General features: G+C 38.2%; 1 protein-coding gene across 1 annotated transcript in view; it reads left to right on the top strand.

The window, feature by feature from the left end:
• Positions 1-16810, top strand: part of erc1b (ELKS/RAB6-interacting/CAST family member 1b) — a 394538-nt gene that overhangs the window by 83654 nt on the left and 294074 nt on the right. The window contains exon 13 of the mRNA XM_055650144.1: positions 15967-16102. Within this exon, the coding sequence (XP_055506119.1) occupies positions 15967-16102 (136 nt within the window). The remainder of the gene's footprint in view (positions 1-15966; positions 16103-16810) is intronic.

The following is a 16810-nucleotide window of genomic DNA, read 5'->3' as shown; positions in this document are numbered from 1 at the left end:
AAAATAGCAGAGTAGACTATATGGCCCCTTGAACTTGCTCCAATATTCAATAAAATAGTGGCTAATCTAATCTTGGCTCAGCTCCATTTTATTGTGTAAGAAGGAACTGCAGATAAACACAAAAAGCTGGAGTGTTGTATGAGACGGCTGATGGTGTGGAAGGTAAGGACTCTGTCTCTATTGTGACTAGAGGTGGCGGGGAGCAAGGGCGGAGCTGCGGCGTACCGAGGAGACACGAATGAGGGCCTCTTCTATGATGGGAGAGGGGAATCCCAATTCTCTAAAAAATGAGGACATCTCTGATGTTCTAGTATGGAATACCTCATCTTGGGTGCAGATGCGGCATAGATGGAGGAATTGGGAGTAGGGGATAGAGTTTTTGTAGGACGCAGGGTCGGAAGAAGTGTAGTCAAGATAGTTGTGGGAGCCGGTGGGTTTATAATAGACATCAGTCAATAGTCTATTTCCTGTGATGGAGACTAAGATCAAGAAAGGGGATTGAGGTGTGGGAGATGGTCTAAGTAAATTTGAGTGCAGGGTGAAAATTGGTGGTGAAGTTGATGCATGGGTGCAGGAGGTAGCAGTCGTCAATGTAACGGAGGTAGAGTTTGGGGATAGAGGGCCAGTGTACGCCTGGAACACGGATCGTTCAATGTACCCTACAAAGAGGCAGGCAGAGCTGGGGCTCATGCGGATGCCCATAGCTACACCTTAGACTTGCAGGAAGTGGGAGGAATCAAAGTAGAAGTTGTTGAGGTTGGGGGCCAGCTCCTGGAAAATTAATGATCACAATTGACTTGGCTCATGAAATGGACTGCTACCCAAAATATTGATCTCATTCGGCATTGATGTGGGAACTTGATAAATACGCTTTTTTACTGAACAACTTATGGAAAATTGATTAACACAAGTATATAGTGCATGTACAAGAGGAAAGAAAGTTGTTTGGGGAAAAAATCAAAAAGGAGGAACATGTTACTTCATTGCTAAAATTAGCTGAACCTAGGCGGCCAAGTGAAGATCCTAGTATGAACATAAAGCTCTTTATTCTCGTCAGTTGACTTCTTTAGGAATTAATTATAGAAACATTTTCTATTATTTACTGCCATGGAACAAGAGTGAGGTGTGTGTATATGCGTGCTTGGCATTGCTCTCTGTTGAAATGAATGGAGTCGCTGTTCTTGTGCCAGGTCGGACCTGGCACTGGTTCAGCAGGCACACTCCCTGATTTAATTGTGAGGGAAGCTGCCGTGAATTTGTGCTCCACTGGTGAAGTGCAATTGGAGTCTAAAATAGTAGCGTGGAGAGGTATATGTTGAAAAGAAAGTTCTGGGTGACTTCTCCCATGTGGAAATCCCCAACCTGCAGGTACTTATTGTAGGAAGCACCAACAGTTCTTAATGGAAATGACTATTTTGCTCAAGATTCCAGCATCTACAGTATTTTGTCTCGCAATTTCCACCAAGTCCTGTCCTCTCATCTCTGCTGACTTCTATTTGGCTACTGCTTTCACATACGCAGTAAATTTTCTAGTCCAGTCTGCCAAAATGTCCATCATCTTACCCATATTCTGGAAAAAATTATTCTGTATTTACCTGGTGATGTGTCTGAAAAGATGATGAAAATGTATTCACAAAAAAGACTGAATTTTGCTGAGTACGGCTTGCCAGTTACACTTGCTGCTGACTACCACATTTACCAATATTTTCTCAAGATAAACTTGAAACTTGAAATTGGCCTTCATTGAATTTTGAAAGTAAAAGTCTTGCTACCACTGCAATGGGTGTTAAACCAAAGCTAGAGTAAATAATACATTGTGATCTCCTCATTTAACTATTTAAGGAGAGATAAATGTGCATTGGAAACAGTTGATGGAAGTTCACTTGCTTGATTCCTGGGATGAATTATGTTGGCTGGTGAGGAATGATTTTGCAGCTTAAATCTTTTATTCTTCTAAATTCTAGTGAGTAATTTCATGGGAACATACAAAGTGGTTTGCTAGAATTGGGATTGGGAGGTTGCTTTCTCTCATGAGGAAAATTGTAATTAGGAGACACCATGTCAGAATATGCGGTCAACTATTCCAAATGGAGAATAGAATGTCCTCTCCAAGAGAGTCATGAACCATTAGAAATCTTACCCTAGTGTGCTAAGGCGCCAGAATCATTGTACTCAAGGCTGGGATGGGCAGCTTTTCGTTTTATTGGTATATTGTTGTCACATGCACTGAGATACAGTGAAAAGCTCTTGACTAATGAATCCAAGGTTGTGCTTTCTGATATGGAACGGGCTGTCCTCAACAGAGGCCTCACCTTCCTTCCCCTCCGCCCCCCACCTCAACGAGTTCCGGATCTGCCACGACGTAGAGCTTTTCTTCCATCGCATACGCGCCTTTTTTCTATGGGAAGGAGTCCTCACCACCCAGTGATGACCCCTTCTCCCGTCTCCACCGGTCTCCCTATTCATGGACTCCCCAGAACAGCCTTCTACCCTCTCTCGACCTCTTTATTTCTAACTGCCGGCATAACATTAACCGTCTCAACTTTTCCACTTCCCTTACCTACTCCAACCTCACCCTCTCTGAACGTACAGCCCTCCGTACACTCTGCAACAACCCTGACATTATAATCAAACCCGCCGACAAGGGAGGTGCTGTGGGTGTTTGGCTCGTTGACCTCTACCGGGCTGAGGCCAGGCAACAATTCTCAGACACCTCCTCCTACTTATCCTTGGACCATGACCCCACAGATGAGCACCAGGCCACTATCTCAAACACCTGATTTCATCACTTCTGGCTGGCTGCCTTCCACAGCCTCCAACCTTATTATTTCCCAGCCACCCACAGCCGGTTTTTAACCTTCTCCCCAAAATCCACAAATACAACTGCCCTGGCAGACCCATTGTTTCTGTCTGCTCCTGTCCCACGGAAATGATTTCCACGTACCTCGACTCCATCCTATCCCCCTGGTCCAATCTCTTCCCGAACTATGTCCAAGATACCTCACATGCCCTTCGCCTCTTTAATGACTTCCGCTTTTCAAGCCCCCACTCCCTCATCTTTAGTATGGACGTTCAGCCACTCTACATCTCCATACCCCACCAGGAAGGCCTTAAAGCCCTCCATTTCTTCCTCGACCGCAGAACCATCTAATTTCCCCTCTACTAACACTCTAAAAAAGCTTATTTATTAACTTTCGTCATCAGTACAGAATACAAAGGTATTTTGGGCAACACTCCATCCCATGAACAAAGCCAATTTGTAGATTAAAATGAAAGAAAATATTGGGAAATATTTACAAAAGGTGTTGCGAAACTATAACAATTTCTTAGTTTTAAGTTTTATTTAAATGTAAACATTTTGCGAGTGTGTATTTCTAATAGAGGGAGGCTTGATAACCAGAGAATACTTACATTAGATAATTAGTTTTAAAATTCAAGTATTAAATTAAATTTCATTTTTCTTGCCACTATTTGTCATTATCTGGAATGCACTGGCTGGATTCAATTGTAGTATGTAAATCTGAATTGGAAATATATTTGGGGGAAAATTTCAGTACAAAAAGAAAAAAAAACTGCGGACAATGAACTATTGAGTTTGGATTTGGGATTATCTCCATCAAATAACTGGCTGTGACACTAAAGCCTATGAACGGTATATTTGGTTTTAATTCCCTGGCAGCCTAAATACCGAAAAATTGGTAGTTGATTACATTGCAAGAAATGTTGTACTTGGGCAATGAGCATATAATAACAAGGCATGGTACAAAATTTGCACTGTATTTTTTCAAAGAAAACTTAATTCTACAGTTGCGTATTTAACATGCAATTAACACTGCACAGTAAGTAGTCAGGGATTTGTGTTCCATCCAAAAGTAACAATAAGTATGACCTATGGCTCTATAGAGCAGTGCTTCTTAAACTATTTCAGTGTTATTCACCCTTGTGTCTTTATCACAAAATTTCATCCAACCTTGACTAGATTTTCTGATGTTTTTTGGTAATTTACGTCTTTTTCTCCCTTGTGTATAATTTTAAATGTAATTTATTTTGTCACATGAGCAAAAAACATGAGTTAACTCATTTCTTAAGTGTTTATTTTATTCAACTTTTTGAACATCCGAAAAATATCTAAAGAAAGCCAGGAGTGAAAAAAAAAAGAGTTTAATTACCACTGGAATTGGAAAATCATTCTCTTAGAATAATAAAAAAACATTCCAACGTCTAAACACTGGGCTGCAGCCCCATCCTACCCTTTCGGGCTTTGATTACAGCAGTTTTGTTTTCTTGGAAAACTAGCTCAAAAACCCCGACGATAGCTCACAATACCACCTAATATCAAATTTGGTAGCTAAATTCCTACACAACATAAAGTTACAGTTCAACAGTTGCCTACGGCAATCCTCCGATGTTGCCATTTATACATTTATGATCCCACTAGCTCTGGTCTGGTCTTCCCTAAAAGATGATGTTACAGTAAATTTGGGAAATATCCCGCTACAGAGATAAAAATATATCAAATTTCCAGCTCCACTACCATTAAAACCAATAAGTGCTTACTAACCACTTTGATGGCAATGCCTTTTTTAAGTATAGAAAAAAATATATAAATATCTGAATAAATTAAGCAATTCACCCTTCATTCCCCCCCCTTTAGTTTCATTCGCCCCAAAATAATTTCATTCGCACTCGGGTGAACCATTCACCAGTTTAAGAAGCACTGCTTTGGAGGAAGTTGCAAGATGTAGGTCTTCTAGTTCCATATCTCTAGAATGTACGAGGAATGGAATTAAGGTTATAGTGACAGAAGTGATAGCTGTTCAGTTTATGTTTGAAGGATATGTTAAGTTTTCAGTTTTGTGTGTTTAACTTTGCTCCGATTGTACACCAATGGAGATTTAAGGAGATTTTTATTTTTAAAAAGTGGTGCTGAAATTAAAACTGTTTATGATCATCGTCACTAAAGTGCCACAAAATATCGGTCTGTCAATGGCATAAAGTTGTCTTGCAGCTACATAATCAAATGAGTGATGTACTACCCGATCGTGTTATAATATAATTTATTATTGGTGGAGTCACATTACATTTCCATGATATAATACATTTTGGAGACCTTGCCAGTCATGTACAACTTGGTGCATGCAAGAGAGGTGGTGGTGTTGTTGACATACCTCTGTATTGCGTGATTTCCATGGTGTTTAAAAATCTGACCATCTCATTTCTGAATATTTTTGACAAGTGAATCTCCAATCCATGACTCTCTATAGTGAAAACTTTCAGATTTATTACCCCTCTCATCTTGATTTAAAATTGTTGGTCTTTAAATTGAAGCAGAATTTTAATTTTAATCTAATTGAGAGAAATGTCATCTCGCTATTTATCTTCAAGCCTTCCTGAACCTTTATTGAGTTTACCTTTTAATTCTTCTCATCTTTGGACAGTGTAGGCTCATTTTATTTTTATCTCCCCAAATTAGACAATGTTCTAATACAACGAGTTACTTGGTAAGATAAGAAAACTAACCGCACTCTGACTCCAGATTTGATTTCACCAAAGCCTTACACACGTAGAAGGAATTCTTTGTACATTAACATCCTTTCGGTAAAAACCACCATGATATTTGCCTTCCTAATACCAAATGAACATTAATTTTGTGTTTATGAACAAACAAATAATTTTGCAGATATTTAATCGCTTTGGCCGGCTGTTCATTCTACAGCGAGCCTATGAGCCAAGCATACTGCTAAAGCAACAAAGGAGTTTTTCAAAGCTACAAAATGGTCAATTCGCGAGTGGCCAAGTCAGTCACCCGATCTGAACCCAATTGAACATGTGTTTTACATGCTGAAGTGAAAATTGAAGGGGACTAGCCCCCAAAACAACCATAAGCTAAAGGTGGCTGCAATACAGGCCTGGCAGAACATCGCCAGAGAAGACACCCCAGCAACTGGTGATGTCCAGGAATCACAGACTTCAAGCAGTCATTGCATGCTAAGGATATGCAACAAAACACTACACTCATTTGCATGTCATTGCTGTGTCCCAAACATTATGGTGCCCTGAACTGGGCGGAACTATGTATAAACACTGCTGTAATTTGTACATGGTGAAACAAAAATGGCCTTTATTAAAATGTGATTTTTTTTCTAATACAAATCTTAAATTGTGGAGTACAGAGATAAATAAATAAATGATGGGTCTTTGTCCCAAACATCATGGAGGGCACTGTAAGTGCGTACTAAGTTGCATAATCCAACTGGTGTATCATTAGTGAGGCAGAAGCTCAAAAACTTGATTTTCTTGAAAGCAAGGAGAAACAATCATGGCAGTTTACAATTTGGTGCAGGGGATTTTAAAACATAGCCTATTGAATGAACCCTCTCAACAATCTTTATGTTAAACTTTACATGTATGCATATGGAAACTGCAGTGTAGAAACCCTGAAGTGATATAATCACTGAATCTTATCTCTATCTAACATGCGTGGCAGTTAATTCACAAATGTAGGAAACTAATTTTATCGGTGCAGTAACTGAAAAGATGGTTGCAATATGATGGTCCTGATTGCCATCTAATATTTTCTTATTTATTTAGTAATTTTATCATAAATTAAGATTGTTCTTACAGATGATTTTTGACCAACAATTAGCATATAGTACCATAATTTTCCTTTGACTTCAATGGGATTAATAATTTAAATAATGAACTTGCAGTAAAATATTCTCTTATTATTCTCAGTATTGAAAAGCTGTAAAGGAATTTGCAAAAAAAAATTATTGACAATGTTCATTTTTTTGGGACTGCAAAGAAGTTTAAACCAGCAGCTGTATTTAATAAAGTATATATAAGCACGGCAAGTACATCTTTGAGCAATGAAATCATGCTCAACAAGTCCATGTAATAACTCAGTATTGACGAACGTCTGTCTTGTAGATCCTGCAAAGATGTTTTCCAGCTGTACTGTTCTGTCAATTAATGAAATATATTCTAATTTTGAACTTTAAAAAAAAAAATGCATCGATGTTATTGGTTCAATAAATGTTGGATGGCTGGAATTCCCAAGGGACCAACACAGTTAGCAATGTTGAGATGGCCAGGTCATTTGCATGCCCAAGGCCAGACTCGTGAAACAGATACACTATTCTGAGCTCTTCTGTGAGAAGAGATTACCGTGCAGACAAGGAAAACAATCAAGAATTTGCTCAAAGCTTCCTTGAAGAAATGTAGCTCACACCTGGGAATCCCTGGCCTGTGAAGAGAAGAGGAGAGTTTAAAATGATATTGAGAACCTGGAGGCCAAACATCGGGAGCACACAGAGGCCCTGGATAAGCAGCAGAAAGAGCAGAGCACCTCAAATGCTACACATCCCTTCTCTGCCCTGTCTGTGAAGGAATCTGCAGCTCCAACATTGCCCTCATTAACATTTCAGTACCCACAAAATTGGAGGGGAAGTATATCATCCTCGATCCAGAGGGACTTCCTTTGACGACAACAAGGAGAAGGAAATTGTGACAGTATTTGTAAAGATGTACAAAAAATGTACAAGGGTAGACCATTGGTTGACAGATGTGGATATCTCAGGAAATATTTATCATATTGTTTACAGACAACTATGTTAACATATTCTGTTGTGCTGCAGCAAGTAAGAATTTAAGTGTTCTATCTGGGACAGATGACAATAAAACACTCTTGATTCTTGACTCTTGAGTCAACCACAGTGGTGGGTCTTGAGTGATATAAGGGCAGATTTGCTTTTCTGAAGCTTACTTGTGAACCATATGCATTTTTGCAATGATGCAGTGTTTCATGATGACCATGACTGAGACTAGTAATAATTCTGGATTTGTTTATCAACATTACATTTAAATATTCTGACTACCATAGAGTCATGCAACATGAAAACAGGCCCTTCAGCCCAACTTGCTGACCTAAATTAGTCCCATTTGCCTATGTTTGGTATATATTTCTCCAAACCTTTCCTATCGATGTACCTGTTTAAATGTCATATAGATTGTTATTGTACCTGCCTCAACTATTATCTCTGGCAGCTTGTTCCATTTACCCTCCACCCTCTGTGCGGAAAAAGTTGTCATTCATGTTCATATTAAATATTTCCCCTCTCACAGTAAACTTATTCCCCCTAGTTCTTGATTCCCCCTACCTTGGGAAGAAAACTCTGCATTCATCCTACCTATTCCCCTCATGATTTAATACACCTTTTGTACGATTATCCCTCAGCCTCCTGCACTCCAAGGAATAAACTCTGAGCCTGCCTAACTCTCCCTATAGCTCAGGGCCACAAGTCCTGGCAACATCCTTACAAATCATCTCTGCACTTGTTTCAGCATAATGGCACCTTTCCGAAGGCAGGGTGCCTTGGTAGCATTCAAACTTATGACTGTAGATCAATTGGTTCAGAACTGCTGTTGGACAAGAATCCAACCACCATGCTATACTAGCCTGTCGATGCCTGTCGATGAAGGGTATTCCAGATCCTAGATTGAGTTGGAGGGAAACCAATAACTGATAGTTTTTTTTCAATGTTCAAATTTTAAAATAAATTCAAATTGGCTTGGCATAAGCATGTGCTGTTTCTATCAAACTTAAACCAGCTTTAAGCATGGTGAGATCGGAAATGAGCAGAATTGAAATGAAAGGCATGCACTTAATCATAAATGGCAAATTAAACTTTTGGTGCTCTTTTAGGATCATTCCTTGCAAGATTGTTTTTTTATGACATTCCCCTGATTAGAAAGGTGATCTCAAGAATAGACACAGCTAGGGTAAAAGTATTAAAATCAGCTCCCTTTTTTTTAAACATTCCTTTTCCATTTAACTATACAAAGAGGAAATCTACTGTAGCTAATAAACCTACCAGTATGGATGTGATTCACGAACGGGGTACTGAATGTGGATGATCAGCCATGATCACAGTGAATGGCGGTGCTGGCTCGAAGGGCCGAATGGCCTACTCGTGCACCTATTGTCCATTAAGAGGAAATCAAAGTAACTACCAGAAATCTAAATGGTCACAGGAAGAGTTTGCAAATTCCATACAGACAGCATCCAAGGTCAAACTTGGGCTCCTGGAGTTTGAGCTGCACCACTGTGCAGTTTCCATTTTAGTTATTCAAAATATAAAAACTTAGAAATAATCAATATAAGCTCCGACATTTTAGTGCTTGGTGCATAGTTCAAAATGCATTGCTGGGCGCTCTGTGGAAGCTTTGGATATTAGTTAAATCCAGAAGCTATATTATTAATAAAATCCATTTTTGTTTCTGAGTAATTGGATATTGTACTCTTGGGAATGGATTATTTTACTTTGGTAATGGGAAAATTGATTAGGTTTTTTTTAGGACACATTCTTAAATATATTTAACTATGAACCGCTTATTAGGTGTTCAACTAATAAAATATGAATGGCTTTTATTGTAATAAAATAAAATAAAATATGTTCCCCACATTTTGTAACCACAGATTAAAATTATATCCAGTTGTATTTAGCGGCCTTTTGAAGGCCCAAGACAGTGATTCAGGTGGGAAAAGCAAAATTGCAACAGGTGATTTCTGAATGAGACCATTCATTCAGTTTCAATCTTCAACAATTTGAAATGCTTCTGTAGAGTCTACACACAATTTTACTTCACTGCCCACTGTGGATGGTCTCCAATTACTTTATTGAAAGGAAGATAAATTTTATAATTGTAGTTAGGATGTCGATCGTGCATGATCACTGATTCACTTGCACTAAAATATTGTTATCAGAATATCTTTGCTCAAGACTGTTATGTCCACTAAAGAAAAACTGCTTCAGTGCCTTTGTCTGGACTAGTGAATTGGAATTAAATTGTTGAGGGTTATCTGATTAACATATTGATGGGAGTAATTACAGAATCCATGACTGTAAGATGTGCTGGGCAAGTATGGCTCTGCTAAGTGAGAGTGGAAAAACCAGGCCAAAATCACAGATGAATGATTGCTTCAAAACTCAACCCGATTATGAATTTTTGTTATTTTGGTTGCGGTTAACCAAATCCAATAAAGTCTCTTAGTTGATTTGTGTAACTTTATAATACAACACATCATCATTATGGGGTTTGGATGAATCTGTGCTGATTCTTCCATTTTCCCAAACCTAGAAAAATAAGTGTTCAAACGATCCCATCGGTACAGGTTTAAGAAAGAACTGCAGATGCTGAAAAAAATCGAAGAAGGTAGACAAAAATGCTGGAGAAACTCAGCGGGTGAGGCAGCATCTATGGAACGAAGGTGATGTTTCGGGTCGAGACCCTTCTTCGGTCTGAAGGGTCTCAAACCAAAACGTCGCCTATTCCTTCGCTCCATAGATGCTGCTTCACCCGCTGAGTTTCTCCAGCATTTTTGTCTACCATGGGTACATGAATATGTGTATAGTAAAATTCTGATCATCTGCTATGCCCAATTGTTTGGAGATCCCTATGATCCAGCCTCTTCTGATTCTTCCTCATTGGAAACTGATTCTCATGCTCTGTTGAACACACCAGGGCTTTGGTTCCCACACTCCTTTTTGTATATCAGGGTCCCTGTTCCAAAGTTATTATTAACGCTCTGGGACCAGTATCCCTTGAAACTCACTTGAACTCCATTTGTGCACACCTGTGAAACTCACTGGGTTCTCCTTCCTGTGCTCCTTTAAAACATCGTAATTGCTGGAAATTTTATTACGCTCCTGTGTAACAACTTAAAAGTCAGGAATTGTGTGTTTTTGTATTAATTGGAATAATATCTAATAGTCCGGAAAATCTGTCAGTGGAGCACTAATAATAATCCAGGCATGCTGGATTAACATAGTTTTACTATCCATGCATGTAGACAGAAACACAGCACAAGATGTGCATATAAATATTTCTAGCTCACTTGCAATGCATTTTACATTTGGTTAATGGACATCATCAAACCATTTTTATGCTTAATGGCAGTGAAATTTTACTATTGGATTTAAAAAATGTAATGAAAAGCTTAGTAATGTTAACATCATTTATGTGACTAGGATCTTGTCTAACTGACTAAAGTCAAATTGCAACTGAGCAGAAATGCCAAGGCAGAAAACGGGCCTATTTGCTTACACTGGGCCAAAAGATTAACCTTTAGTTTCCTTTCATGACCACAAATGTTCCATGTCATTAATTGCATGTTTGCACTTGGTCCATATTTTTGCTTTCTTAAACATCTCAAACTGACCACCTGTATTCCTTTTTTCCTTCTTTGTAAAATAACTTGCAGGCAATGTGTCTGAAAAATATTTGGCAAGCTACTGAAGACTTGGCTTGTAAGCAAATTTTGTAATAACCACATCAGTCGATCACAGTTTAATTTTGATATATTTATATAAATATTTTTATATTAAGGTGTTATGCCAACCCACTACAAACTCAAAACAACATATCAACCCATGAACAACTTTCCACATCAATAGCTCATGTTGTATCTTTCTTGATAACAAAGATTCTTAGCTGTTTAGTTTAGCTGTTAGCCAACAGTCTGAAGAAGATTCCCGACCCAAAACGTTACTTATCCATGTTCTCCAGGGATGCTGCCTGTCCTTGTCTTGCTTGCTTGTTTTAGCTGTTTTGCTAAAATTCAGGAATTGAATTTGATTATTGAATCTGAGTTAAATGTTGGTCTTTTTTTGTTGAATGCCAACCAGGAAAACAAGATTGCATTAATGGGTGCCACAATGATTTTCTTCCACAAGCGCACCTATTTGTAGATGATGATGGCAGGTGAGTGGGCAGTTGTTACCCACGTCATGAAGCCGCTGAGCAAAAATGGCCACATTTCTTAAAACACATTATTCTCCTTTTAAGTTCTTAAAATTATCCCGTTATATATTCAAACTGCTTCATATAACATGAGTAGTGTTATTGGTAACCCATTGAGAAAAGCAACCAAATGTAGCATTTTTATTATTTCAAGTATTTGTACTGTGTGACCTTTATTATAATTGAATGGGTGGTGAGATGATGTACATATTTGCAGATAGCCAATGGAGTGTCGTCTCCCTTTTGGTGAAATGCCATTTCACCTCCGACAGTTTAAACTCCCTGTATAGTTTACATAGCCAGACCAGCTGTCGGGAAGAAGATTCAAGCAACAATATGGTGACTTAATCATGTAATTGAACCAGGCTGTTACATGATCCACTATATTGTACTAAAGGTTTAAATTTCATGAACAAGACCACATGTGGGAGTAGAAGTTTCCCAAACATGGCCCAAAATGTTGATGACAATATTTAAGCATTTAAAACAGTGTATATAAAATGTTGATGGTCTTCCATAATTAATGATCCCCTCACTTAAAATGATTCTTTAAAGATTGGTAGATCAAACAAAGGATTGCCCTTCATAAAGAACATTTTTGATCTGCATCAGTGAGTTAAAACTCATAAATAGAATCACCCAATGTTCCACTTGCAGTGCCACAGATTAGGTTAATTCAGAGACCAGACTAATTCACCAATATCCTGGGATCTAATCATCTCTGCACCCCCTTGGAGCAGAAGACAGTTTGATTCTTTAGTAGTGAGTATAATAAGAGCAAGGAAGAGACCACGTGGATTCTCTTGAGGACTGTCAGCTGAATCAGTTCTGTCAGGCACCAGGAATAAATTCATATAACTACATGTGCAGTTTCAATCTAACTGTGCTGAAGCAAATGTCTGCTGTTTGGCGCAATCTTTTGACGAGCACAATATTTTCTTTCATCACATTTAACGGTGCATCTTTTCTTTAAAATCCATCTGGAAAACGAATTTGATGTAGATTTGCCAAGATGTCTCTGGCCAGAATTTTGAGCAAAAATGACATTTCTCCTTCTGTTCTCCATTATTTTGTAACATTTTAAAAAAAAGTAGCCCCTCTACTGCAAACAGTATAGGGGTCACAAGGGCCTCTGCTTGCAGAAAGCCTCTACTAACCCAAGTGAGCGTTTCTGAGGTGTGAGTAGAAAATCTGAACGTTATATTACTTAAATGGTGTTAGATTTGAAATATTCCAGAACAAAGACACTGAGAGCAAACGTGCAAGTACAGCAAGCATATGAGGCATATGGTATGATATGCTTCATAGCAAGAAGATTTTACAAGAGTAAGCATGTGTTGCTACAATTAGAGGTCTGTGGTGAGAACTCACCTGGAGTATGTGTGCAGCTTTGGTCTCCTTTCCTAACAATGGATATACTTTCCATAGAGGGAATGCAACAAACGTTCACTAGACTGATTCCATGGATGGTGTGATACCTGTATGAAGTTAGATGGCCGATTAGAATTGTATTCACTGGACTTAAGAAGAATGAGAGGCTTTCTAAAAGAGTATTATTGGACATTATTAAATTAGTTTCATTAATTGTTTTGGTTTTTTTTTCCAATCTAAAGTTAAATCTTTAATATTGTAATGGTTTGATAATGTTTAACAGTTTATCATATTTTTATCTCAGAAAAATATACAAACATTTGTACTGATAGCTTTGACAAATGGTCAGGCTGAGGACATAACTTAAACAGTCATCAAAAACCTTTTGTACTGTTGGAATTTTGTTGGAATTTTTTCTTGTAGCACCTATACGATGCAGTGCACTACTTACATTGCCATCCTGATGAAAATTGAGTCAGTTTAGCCCGCTTGTCTGAAGCTTCCACTCTCTTCTTTTTCCATGATGCAGATTTGTTGGATTTTGGTTTGGCCACATTTAGAGTATATTGCATGCAGTTCTGGTCACCCCCAATAAAGGAACAATGTGGAGGTTTTGGAAAGGACGCAGAGGAGGTTTATCAGAATGAAGACTGAATTAGAGGGTATTAGCTACAAGAAGAGGTTGGATAGTTGGATTGTTTTCTGTGGAACGCCAACGGTTGAAAGAAGACCTAATAGAAGTATATAAATTTATAGACGGCATAAGGTAGAGATTCAGACCTTTTTTCCCAGGATAGAGATATCAAATACCAGAGGGCGTAGCTTTAAGGTGAGAGGGACATAGTTTAAAATAGGTGTACATAGCCAGTTTTTTGACCTGGCGGGTGCCGGGAACACACTGTCGGGAGTGGTCGTGGATTTCTACCCCACAGACTTGTATAGGAAGAGTTATTGGGTTGTTCAAAGTTGGACCAATCAGGTACATGATCAACAAGTGGTGTAGAGGTGGAGAGTGGGAAAGTGACTTAGACTTAACTGGGATTCTTTTAAGTGGCAGAAAAGGCTCAAGAATCCAATTATCATACTCTTGGCTAATTCGTTTGTTGAGGGCCAAGCAATCTGACCTTCAAAATGTCAAAGTAACCGTGGCTTATTTAAAAACAAAATAATTGTGTATTCGTAAACATTTTTTTTAGTAAATTGTGGGAACACCTTAAATATTACAGCTCCTATCCTTCTATTGTATTATATGTTAGCTATAAAAAATATCAGAAGGGAGATTGAAGCATTAAATTAATCTGCCAGAAATGACACAAAATGTGCTAAGTAACATCAGTCTTAAGTCCTTGCTTGCCTCAGTATAGAATATGATTGTCTAGAGTTCCTTCCTTGGCTCGGTGACCCCTTTCCTATTGTGAGCCATTGCATCTTTGGGGAATAGAAACACTAATACTTTGGCACATGGTTTATGAAATATGTCATGGCCTTGGAAGGAATGCAGAAGAGATTTACTGGAGGGATTCGCATTATTCAGAGACACAAAAAATAATTGTGATTAATGATTTTAGATTTGAAAAAGTTAAACACAGTTAAAAAAATATTTTAAATCGTGAATGAATTTGATAGAGCATGGGAGATTGTAATCTGAAAGCTCAAGGAGTAACCATATAACCATATAACAATTACAGCACGGAAACAGGCCATCTCGACCCTTCTAGTCCGTGCCGAACACATAATCTCCCCTAGTCCCATATACCTGCGCTCAGACCATAACCCTCCATTCCCTTCCCATCCATATAACTATCCAATTTATTTTTAAATGATAAAAACGAACCTGCCTCCACCACCTTCACTGGAAGCTCATTCCACACAGCTACCACTCTCTGAGTAAAGAAGTTCCCCCTCATGTTACCCCTAAACTTCAGTCCCTTAATTCTCATGTCATGTCCCCTTTAATTAGCAGAAAAGCTTGAAAGGAGATGTGCTTTTTTTTTAACCTAGTAGCTTGTTATTATCTGGGAATATCCTACCTAAAAGGAAGGTCGAAGTAGATTTAAGGGCCTGTCCCGCTTACACAATTTTTTCGGCGACTTGCCGGCACCCGTCATAGTTGCAGCAGATCGCCAAAAATTTTCAAAATGGTGAAAATCCAGCGGCGACCAAAAAAAGATACGACTCTTTGGGTGACTACTCACGACAAAACAGGCGTCATCCCGCGACATGTCGAATTGGATAGTGCTTCCAAAAAAATCAGCACTGGTACCATGTGCCAATGATATTGGATTCTGTGGCATTCTCAATTAGCCGCCAAGAAGACTATTTATTTTTGCTGGCTGTAATTGTATTGTTGCTCCAAATTTGTTTGTAACCCACTGATTTTCAGGACCTTCAAGTGATAAAGTTCATAGAGAGTTTGATTCGAAATCTGCTGTATTTATTTATACTATGATTCGGACTCAAAATTGTTATGATGAGAATAAAATTAAACTTTTTGTGCTTAAATTGGATTTAAGGTGGAGTTGGAATTATGGAACAGCTTTGGTTTGTGCCCTGTGTTCCACATTGACAAGTTTCATGTACGTTCCAATTGAACAGATTATAGTAGACGAATCCATAAAATCGGATTACCCTGACTTTATATTTAATTGTTACGTCAACAGTTACATTGTCTTTTCAAACAATAGAAATTTCAGCTGTGCTGGCGTGTTATTGAGTCTAGTTCTCTGTCTGCACATGGTACTGATTTGGATATAAGTTCTTTAACATCTCATTATTCTTAAACTACTGTTATAGGCAAATGAAGGAACAAAGCAAGAAAGTGGCCAACCTAAAGCATAAAGAACAGGTGGACAAGAAAAAGAATGCCCAGCTGTTAGAGGAGGCACGTCGAAGGGAAGATAATTTAGCTGATGGCTCCCATCAGCTTCAGGTACGACATTCAACCACATTGATTTGGATTTTCATAACATTTAGATTTCTTACTTAGCAATTTTAGATGTGTAGTTATGTCTGCTTGTGTGTCTCTGAATGTCTCTGGTTCTGGAAGGAGTCCATTAATGTGAAAAATTACAACTTTGAGCTTGGGGAAATCTAGCATACTCTTGCCAACATATAACTAGAACATCTGGTAGCTGGCTCTTAGGATTGTGATGCCACTATGAATTATTTAAAAAACTATCAATAAAAGGGAAAACTAAAAATCATTGTCCTGCAGAAGGTAAAATTAAGAAATTACTCTTTTAGCAGACTAAATTACAGAAACATATTTTTTAAAATACAAACCTGGTTAGCTTTTTACTGACAGTACCAAATTATACTTTTAACTGGCTGTCCCACTGCGGCGACCTAATTGGCGAGTTTAGAAGAGTTTAGGAGAGTTTGAAAAAGTGGCATGTTAAAGACCTCCTTTGACTAGCAAAGTTACAAAATTTTGAGATTTAAAAAATCAAGACTGCAATTTATCCCATCAGATAAAGCATAACAATAAGTTTAATTTGACACCAAATTCACTTTCATTTCTCAAGTATTAAAAAAGTTATGGCCATTTTCATACTCAGAAATTAGCATCTTGTTCCCTATTGATTTTCAATGGACATTACAAAAAAGCTGTGATCTTGGATAGTCAAAAGCCCATTTC

Source organism: Leucoraja erinacea, chromosome 19 (genome assembly GCF_028641065.1).
Source record: "Leucoraja erinacea ecotype New England chromosome 19, Leri_hhj_1, whole genome shotgun sequence".
NCBI lineage: Eukaryota > Metazoa > Chordata > Chondrichthyes > Rajiformes > Rajidae > Leucoraja > Leucoraja erinaceus.
The sequence above is the reverse complement of the archived record's forward strand: the minus strand, read 5'-3'. Positions and strand labels throughout refer to the sequence as shown.